The sequence below is a fragment of the Oncorhynchus gorbuscha genome, unplaced genomic scaffold (genome assembly GCF_021184085.1).
Source record: "Oncorhynchus gorbuscha isolate QuinsamMale2020 ecotype Even-year unplaced genomic scaffold, OgorEven_v1.0 Un_scaffold_5206, whole genome shotgun sequence".
Taxonomy (NCBI): Eukaryota; Metazoa; Chordata; class Actinopteri; order Salmoniformes; family Salmonidae; genus Oncorhynchus; species Oncorhynchus gorbuscha.
In genome coordinates, this window is record NW_025749062.1 from 17,501 (window position 1) to 28,025 (window position 10,525).

Consider the following 10,525-nt stretch of genomic DNA (forward strand, 5'->3'; position numbering starts at 1 on the left):
ACACATTATGTACCTGACCTCACACCTGCTCAGGTAAAACACCTGCTGAGGTAAAACACCTGCTGAGGTAAAACAACTGCTGACACATTATGTACCTGACCTCACACCTGCTCAGGTAAAACACCTGCTCAGGTAAAACACCTGCTGAGTTAAAACACCTGCTGACACATTATGTACCTGACCTCACACCTGCTCAGGTAAAACACCTGCTGAGGTAAAACACCTGCTGAGGTAAAACACCTGCTGACACATTTTGTACCTGACCTCACACCTGCTCAGGTAAAACACCTGCTGAGGTAAAACACCTGCTGACACATTATGTTCCTGACCTCACACCTGCTCAGGTAAAACACCTGCTGAGTTAAAACACCTGCTGACACATTATGTACCTGACCTCACACCTGCTCAGGTAAAACACCTGCTGAGGTAAAACACCTGCTGACACATTATGTACCTGACCTCACACCTGCTCAGGTAAAACACCTGCTCAGGTAAAACACCTGCTGACACATTATGTACCTGAATTCACACCTGCTCAGGTAAAACACCTGCTGAGGTAAAACACCTGCTGACACATTATGTACCTGACCTCACACCTGCTCAGGTAAAACACCTGCTGACACATTATGTACCTGACCTCACACCTGCTCAGGTAAAACACCTGCTCAGGTAAAACACCTGTTGACACATTATTTACCTGACCTCACACCTGCTCAGGTAAAACACCTGCTCAGGTACAACTCCTGCTCAGGTAAAACACCTGCTGAGGTAAAACACCTGCTGACACATTATGTACCTGACCTCACACCTTCTCAGGTAAAACACCTGCTCAGGTAAAACACCTGCTCAGGTACAACTCCTGCTCAGGTAAAACACCTGCTGAGGTAAAACACCTGCTAACACATTATGTACCTGACCTCACACCTGCTCAGGTAAAACACCTGCTGACACATTATGTACCTGACCTCACACCTGCTCAGGTAAAACACCTGCTCAGGTAAAACACCTGTTGACACATTATTTACCTGACATCACACCTGCTCAGGTAAAACACCTGCTCAGGTACAACTCCTGCTCAGGTAAAACACCTGCTGAGGTAAAACACCTGCTGACACATTATGTACCTGACCTCACACCTTCTCAGGTAAAACACCTGCTCAGGTACAACTCCTGCTCAGGTAAAACACCTGCTGAGGTAAAACACCTGCTGACACATTATGTACCTGACCTCACACCTGCTCAGGTAAAACACCTGCTCAGGTAAAACACCTGCTGACACATTATGTACCTGACCTCACACCTGCTCAGGTAAAACACCTGCTGACACATTATGTACCTGACCTCACACCTGCTCAGGTAAAACACCTGCTGACACATTATGTACCTGACCTCACACCTGCTCAGGTAAAATACCTGCTCAGGTAAAACACCTGCTGACACATTATGTACCTGACCTCACACCTGCTCAGGTAAAACACCTACTCAGGTAAAACACCTGCTGACACATTATGTACCTGACCTCACACCTGCTCAGGTAAAACACCTGCTGACACATTATGTACCTGACCTCACACCTGCTCAGGTAAAACACCTGCTGACACATTATGTACCTGACCTCACACCTGCTCAGGTAAAACACCTGCTGACACATTATGTACCTGACCTCACACCTGCTCAGGTAAAACACCTGCTCAGGTAAAACACCTGCTGAGGTAAAACACCTGCTGACACATTATGTACCTGACCTCACACCTGCTCAGGTAAAACACCTGCTGACACATTATGTACCTGACCTCACACCTGCTCAGGTAAAACACCTGCTGACACATTATGTACCTGACCTCACACCTACTCAGGTAAAACACCTGAGTTTACAACCAACTCAAAACAGTTGTACTCAATAAACACATAAGGAGGGAGAAAAGAATCAGTGGCAGCTAGTAGGCCGGCGACGACGACCGCCGAGCTCCACCTGAACGGGAAGGGAGCCACCTTCAGTGGCAGCTAGTAGGCCGGCGACGACGACCACCGAGCTCCACCCGAACGGGAAGGGGAGCCACCATCAGTGGCAGCTAGTAGGCCGGCGACAACGACCGCCGAGCTCCACCCGAACGGGAAGGGGAGCCACCTTCGGTCGGAGTCGTGACAATATCAGAAGCTGATTAAACAGCATAATCATTCCACAGGTGCACCTTGTGCTGGGGACAATAAAAGGCCACTCTAAATTGTGCAGTTTTGTCACACAACACAATGCCACAGATACATGAAGTTTTGAGGGAGCGTGCAAATGGCGTGCTGACTGCAGGAATGTCCACCACAGCTGTTGCCAGAGAATTGAATGTTCATTTATCTACCATAAGCTGCCTCCAATGTTGTTTTAGGAAATGTATCAGGACGTTCAACCGGCTTCACAGCCGTAGACCACTTGTAACCACGCCAGCCCAGGACCTCCACATCCGACATCTTCACCTGTGGGATCATCTGAGACCAGATACCTGGACAGCTGAATAACCGCAGACCGTCTGCACAAACTGATAGAAACTATTTCAGTGAAGCTCATCTGTGTGCTTGTCGTCCTCACCAGTCAATCACATTATTGTTACCGTGGTGACGGGGGGGGGGAGGGAAACAAGAGACATAAACCAATAGCAGTGCAGAGAGACAAGGAGGTAACCATTTCACATTGCTCTTGACCTGACTGTAGTTCAGCGTCATGACCAAGTTCAGTGGGGAAATGCTCACCTTCGATGGCCACTGGCACGCTGGAGAAGTGTGCTCTTCATGGATGAAACCCGGTTTCCACTGTACCGGGCAGACAGTGTGTTTTGCGCCATGTGGGCGAGATGTTTGTTGATGTCAACGTTGTGAACAGAGTGCCCCATGGTGGTGGGGTTATGGTATGGGGCAGGCAGAAGCTACGGACAACGAACACAATTGCATTTTATCGATGGCAATTTGAATGCTCAGAGATAGCGTGACGAGATCCTTTTGGCCCATTGTCGGGCCACTCATCTACCTGTTGTAACCATCTGCCTGTTGTAACCATCTGCCTGTTGTAACCATCTGCCTGTTTTAACCATCTGCCTGTTGTAACCATCTGCCTGTTTTAACCATCTGCCTGTTGTAACCATCTGCCTGTTGTAACCATCTGCCTGTTGTAACCATCTGCCTGTTTTAACCATCTGCCTGTTGTAACCATCTGCCTGTTTTAACCATCTGCCTGTTGTAACCATCTGCCTGTTTTAACCATCTGCCTGTTGTAACCATCTGCCTGTTTTAACCATCTGCCTGTTGTAACCATCTGCCTGTTTTAACCATCTGCCTGTTGTAACCATCTGCCTGTTTTAACCATCTGCCTGTTGTAACCATCTGCCTGTTTTAACCATCTGCCTGTTGTAACCATCTGCCTGTTGTAACCATCTGCCTGTTTTAACCATCTGCCTGTTGTAACCATCTGCCTGTTGTAACCATCTGCCTGTTGTAACCATCTGCCTGTTGTAACCATCTGCCTGTTGTAACCATACCAAACGTAACGTATACTACACAGAACAAAAGTAAACGCAACATGTGAAGTGTTGTTCCTGCTGTTCATGTTTCAGCTTGATAAAGCACGGCCCCATGTCCCAAGGATCTGTACACTATTCCTGGAAGCTGAAAATGTCCCAGTTCTTCCATGGCCTGCATACTCACCAGACATGCCACCCATTGAGCATGTTTGGGATGCTCTGGATTGACGTGTACAACAACGTGTTCCAGTTCCCACGGGTACCCAGCAACTTCACACAGACATTGAAGAGGAGTGGGACAACATCCCGCAGGCCACAATCAGCATCCTGATCAACTCTATGCGAAGGAGATTTGTTGTGCTGCATGAGGCAATTGGTGGTCACACCAGATACTGACTGGTTTTCTGATCCCCACCAGATACTGACTGGTTCTCTGATCCCCACCAGATACTGACTGGTTTTCTGATGCCCACCAGATACCGACTGGTTCTTTGATCCCCACCAGATACTGACTGGTTTTCTGATCCACGCCCCTACCTTATTTTAAAGGTATCTGTGACCAACAGATGCATATCGGTATTCCCAGTCATGTGAAATCCATAGATTAGGGCTTAATGAATTGATTTCAAAATGAGTGATATCCTTATTTGAACTGTGACTCAATCAAATCTGAAATTGTAGCATGTTGCGTTCAAATTCTGTCTCCCCTGAGATCCTTCATTTTGGGGTCACATTCTGTCTCCCCTGAGATCCTTCATTTTGGGGTCACATTCTGTCTCCCCCGAGATCCTTCATTTTGGGGTCACATTCTGTCTCCCCCGAGATTCTTCATTTTGGGGTCACATTCTGTCTCCCCCGAGATCCTTCATTTTGGGGTCACATTCTGTCTTCACTGAGATCCTTCATTTTGGGGTCACATTCTGTCTTCACTGAGATCCTTCATTTTGGGGTCACATTCTGTCTCCCCCGAGATCCTTCATTTTGGGGTCACATTCTGTCTTCACTGAGATCCCAACAGCTCCCGAGTAGCGCAGCGGTCTAAGGCACTGCATCTAAGTTCTAGAGCTGTCATTACAGACAACCTGGTTCGATTCCAGGCTGTATCACAACCAGCCGTGATTTGGAGTTAGATAGGGCGGCACACAATTTAACACACCCAGTGTCGTCCGGGTTTGGCCGGTGTAGGCCGCTATTTTAAATAAGAATTTGTTCTTCACTGACTTGCCAAGTTAAATCAAATTTAAAAATCCTTCATTTCAGGGTCACATTCTGTCTTCACCTGTGGGGTTGTACTGCGTATTGGGTATAAAATGCTTAATCATCTCTCCAGGTATGCTGATCCAGACCATAGTGTTCTTCCTGTGTCTGCTGATCGCTGTGTTCCTCATCATCATCCCCATCTTCCACGGACAGAACCTCATGCTCTTCAAGGTCCTGGGGAACATGTGGTAAGTCCACAGACACTATAGACAGAACCTCATGCTCTTCAAGGTCCTGGGGAACATGTGGTAAGTCCACAGACACTGTAGACAGAACCTCATGCTCTTCACGGTCCTGGGGAACACGTGGTAAGTCCACAGACACTATAGACAGAACCTCATGCTCTTCAAGGTCCTGGGGAACATGTGGTAAGTCCACAGACACTGTAGACAGAACCTCATGCTCTTCACGGTCCTGGGGAACACGTGGTAAGTCCACAGACACTGTAGACAGAACCTCATGCTCTTCAAGGTCCTGGGGAACATGTGGTAAGTCCACAGACACTATAGACAGAACCTCATGCTCTTCAAGGTCCTGGGGAACATGTGGTAAGTCCACAGACACTGTAGACAGAACCTCATGCTCTTCACGGTCCTGTGGAACACGTGGTAAATCCACTGACACTGTAGACAGAACCTCATGCTCTTCACGGTCCTGTGGAACACGTGGTAAATCCACAGACACTATAGACAGAACCTCATGCTCTTCAAGGCCCTGGGGGACATGTGGTGAGTGGCGCTTCTCAGAGACTATACCCTACACTTCCCAATGGCACTACATGATGAAACGCTTAAATACTGCTTGCGAATGGTTTCTGTATGGATTATGTATGGTTTATGTAATGTATGGATTATGTTTGGATAATGTATGGGTTATGTTTGGATTATGTTTGGGTTGTGTATGGGTTATGTTTGGGTTATGTTTGGGTTATGTTTGGGTTATGTTTGGATTATGTTTGGGTTGTGTTTGGGTTATGTTTGGTTAATGTATGGGTTATGTTTGGATTATGTTTGGGTTGTGTATGGGTTATGTTTGGATTATGTTTGGGTTATGTTTGGGTTATGTTTGGGTTATGTTTGGGTTATGTTTGGATTATGTATGGATAATATAAGGATTATGTATGGGTTATGTATGGTTTATGTAATGTATGGATTATGTTTGGATAATGTATGGGTTATGTTTGGATTATGTTTGGGTTGTGTTTGGGTTATGTTTGGGTTATGTTTGGGTTATGTTTGGGTTATGTGTGGGTTATGTTTAGATTATGTTTGGATAATGTATGGATAATGTATGAATAATGTAAGGGTTATCTATGGATTATGTATGGGTTATGTTTGGATTATGTATGGATAATATAAGGATTATGTATGGGTTATGTATGGGTTATGTATGGATTATGTATGGGTTATGTGTGGATTATGTATGGATAATATAAGGATTATGTATAGGTTATGTATGAGTTATGTATGGGTTATGTATGGGTTATATATGGGTTATGTTTGGATAATGTATGGATGATATAAGGATTATGTATGGGTTATGTGTGGGTTATGTATGGATTATGTATGGGTTATGTGTGGATTATGTATGGATAATATAAGGATTATGTATGGGTTATGTATGGGTTATGTATGGGTTATGTATGGGTTATGTATGGGTTATGTATGGGTTATATATGGGTTATGTTTGGATAATGTATGGATAATATAAGGATTATGTATGGGTTATGTTTGGATTATGTTTGGATTATACATGGATAATGTATGGGTAATCTATGGATTATGTATGGTTTATGTTTGGATAATGTATGGATAATGTATGGGTTATCTATGGATAATGTATGGATAACGTATGGGTTATCTATGGGTTATGTATGGGTTATGGTTGGATTATGTATGGGTTATGTATGGGTTATGTTTGGATTATGTATGGGTTATGTATGGGTTATGTATGGATTATGTATGGGTTATGTTTGGATTATGAATGGATAATGTATGGATTATGTATGAATAATGTATGGATAATGTGTGTATTATATATGGATAATGTATTTGTAATGTATGGGTTATGTATGGGTTATGTGTGGATTATGTATGGATAATGCAGGATTATGTATGGATAATGTACAGAGTGTGCATGGGTTATGTATGGGTTATGCATGGGTTATGTGTGGGTTATGTATGGATTATGTATGGATTATGTAGGATTATGTTTGGATTATGTATAGATTATGCATGGGTTATGTGTGGGTTATGTGTGGGTTATGTATGGATTATGTATGGATAATGTATAGGTTATGTGTGGGTTATGCATTGGTTATGTATTGCTAATGTTTGGGTTATGTGTGGGTTATATGTGGGTAATGTATGGGCTATGTATGAATAATGTATGGATTCTGTAGGATAATGTATAGGTTATGCATGGGTTACGCATAGGTTATGTGTGGATATTGTATGGGTAATGTATGGGGTATGTATGGGTTATGTATGGATAATGTATAGAATATGTATGGATTATATATGGATAATGTATGATTATGTATGGATCATGTATTATTTATGCACGGGTTATGTATGGATAATGTATGGGTAATCTATGGATTATGTATGGTTTATGTTCGGATTATGTATGGGTTATGTGTGGGTTATGTGTGGGTTATGTGTGGGTTATGTGTGGGTTATGTATGGGTTATGTATAGGTTATGTATGGGTTATGTATGGATAATGTATAGATTATGCATGGGTTATGTGTGGGTTATGCATGGATAATATATAGATTATGTATGGGTTATGTATGGGTTATGTATGGATTATGTATGGATTATGTAGTTTTATGTATGGATAATCTATAGATTATGCATGGGTTATGTGTGGGTTATGTGTGGGTTATGTGTGGGTTATGTATGGGTTATGTATAGGTTATGTATGGGTTATGTATGGGTTATGTATGGATAATGTATAGATTATGCATGGGTTATGTGTGGGTTATGCATGGATAATATATAGATTATGTATGGGTTATGTATGGGTTATGTATGGATTATGTATGGATTATGTAGTTTTATGTATGGATAATGTATAGATTATGCATGTGTTATGCATGGGTTATGTATGGATTATGTATGAATTATGTAGGATTATGTATGGATACTGTATAGATTATGTATGGGTTAAGCAGGGGTTATGTATGGATTATGTATGGATTATGTAGGATTATGTATGGATAATGTATAGATTATGCATGGGTTATGCATGGGTTATGTATGGATTATGTAGGATTACGTATGGATAATGTATGGATAATGTATGGGTTATGTATGGGTTATGTGTGGGTTATGTATGGATTATGTATGGGTTATGTATGGGTTATGTATAGATTATGTATGGATTATGTATGGGTTATGTGTGGGTTATGTGTGGATTATGTATAGGTTATGTATGGGCTATGTATGGATTATGTATGGATTATGTTTGGATTATGAATGGATAATGTATTGATTATGTATTGATAATGTGTGTATTATGTGTGGATAATGTATGGATAATGTGATGATTATGCATGGATAATGTATTTCAAATCAAATCAAATTTATTTATATAGCCCTTCGTACATCAGCTGATATCTCAAAGTGCTGTACAGAAACCCAGCCTAAAACCCCAAACAGCAAACAATGCAGGTGTAAAAGCACGGTGGCTAGGAAAAACTCCCTAGAAAGGCCAAAACCTAGGAAGAAACCTAGAGAGGAACCGGGCTATGTGGGGTGGCCAGTCCTCTTCTGGCTGTGCTGGGTAGAGATTATAACAGAACGTGGCCAAGATGTTCAAATGTTCATAAATGACCAGCATGGTTGAATAATAGTAAGGCAGAACAGTTGAAACTGGAGCAGGAGCATGGCCAGGTGGACTGGGGACAGCAAGGAGTCCTCATGTCAGGCAGTCCTGGGACATGGTCCTAGGGCCCAGGCCAGTTGAAACTGGAGCAGCAGCATGGCCAGGTGGACTGGGGACAGCAAGGAGTCATCATGTCAGGTAGTCCTGGGGCATGGTCCTAGGGCTCAGGTCCTCCGAGAGAGAGAAAGAAAGAGAGGAGATAATTAGAGAACGCACACTTAGATTTACACAGGACACCGAATAGGACAGGAGAAGTACTCCAGATAAACAAACTGACCCTAGCCCCCCGACACATAAACTACTGCAGCATAAATACTGGAGGCTGAGACAGGAGGGGTATTTGTAATGTATGGGCAATGTATAGGTTATGTATGGGTTATGCATGGAAAATGTATAGATGTATGGATTATATATGGATAATGTAGGATTATGTATGGATTATGTATAGATTATGCATGGGTTATGAGTGGATTATGTATGGATTATGTATGAATAATGTATAGATTATGTATGGATAATGTATAGATTATGCATGGGTTATGTGTGTGTTATGTATGGGTTATGTGTGGGTTATAATGTGGTTACCTTTCAAATATAATGTATCCCATTCATTTCCTCTCTTCAGGCCGTTCTGGTTGATGCTGTTCTCAGTTGTAGTGGTCCAACATGTCACCACCAGGTTCTGCTTCATTAAGAAGTCTGCAGGGACACGGGACCTCCACAACAGGTATGTACACTCGTGTGTTCTATAGATTGACTGTGTTGTTAGGTATGACTCTGGTCTCTCATTCTAGTTCTAGGATGTATCGTAGGTAGATAAATTGTACGTTCTCTCAAATAACTGACAGTTACCCTGATCTCCTGAACTTACATGAATGTTTCGTTGCTTGCGAGGCCTATCAGTTAAATGTGATCATCATGTTCAGATGGACATTAGTTTGTTATTGGTGCCAGGTGTAGACATTAGTTTGTTATTGGTGCCAGGTGTAGACATTAGTTTCTTATTGGTGCCAGGTGTAGACATTAGTTTGTTATTGGTTCCAGACATTAGTTTCTTATTTGGTGCCAGGTGTAGACATTAGTTTGTTATTGGTTCCAGGTGTAAACGTGGTTTCTTATTGGTGCCAGGTGTAGACATTAGTTTCTTATTGGTTCCAGGTGTAGACATTAGTTTCTTATTGGTGCCAGGCTAGACATTAGTTTCATTATGGTGCCAGGTGAAGACATTAGTTTCTTATTGGTGCCAGGTGAAGACATTAGTTTCTTATTGGTTCCAGGTGTAGACATTAGTTTCTTATTGGTTCCAGGTGTAGACATTAGTTTGTTATTGGTTCCAGGTGTAGACAGGGTAGACATTAGTTTCTTATTGGTGCCAGGTGTAGACAGGGTAGACATCAGTTTCTTATTGGTGCCAGGTGTAGACATTAGTTTGTTATTGGTTCCAGGTGTAGACATTAGTTTCTTATTGGTTCCAGGTGTAGACATTAGTTTCTTATTGGTTCCAGGTGTAGACATTAGTTTCTTATTGGTTCCAGGTGTAGACATTAGTTTGTTATTGGTTCCAGGTGTAGACAGGGTAGACATTAGTTTCTTATTGGTGCCAGGTGTAGACAGGGTAGACATCAGTTTCTTATTGGTGCCAGGTGTAGACAGGCAAGACATTAGTTTCCTATTGGTGCCAGGTGTAGACATTATTTTCTTATTGGTGTCAGGTGTAGACATTAGTTTCTTATTGGTGCCAGGTGTAGACAGGGTAGACATCAGTTTCTTATTGGTGCCAGGTGTAGACAGGGTAGACATCAGTTTCTTATTGGTGCCAGGTGTAGACAGGCAAGACATTAGTTTCCTATTGGTGCCAGGTGTAGACAT

General features: G+C 42.6%; 1 protein-coding gene across 1 annotated transcript in view; it reads left to right on the top strand.

The window, feature by feature from the left end:
* The window catches only part of LOC124028995 (receptor for retinol uptake stra6-like), a gene marked incomplete at both ends in the record, with an annotated part of 24,280 nt that extends 14,897 nt beyond the window's left edge, over positions 1 to 9,383 (top strand). The window contains 2 exons of the mRNA XM_046340871.1: positions 4,837 to 4,954; positions 9,282 to 9,383. Coding sequence (XP_046196827.1) covers positions 4,837 to 4,954; positions 9,282 to 9,383 — 220 coding nt within the window. The remainder of the gene's footprint in view (positions 1 to 4,836; positions 4,955 to 9,281) is intronic.
* Between the last annotated feature and the right edge of the window lie 1,142 nt (positions 9,384 to 10,525).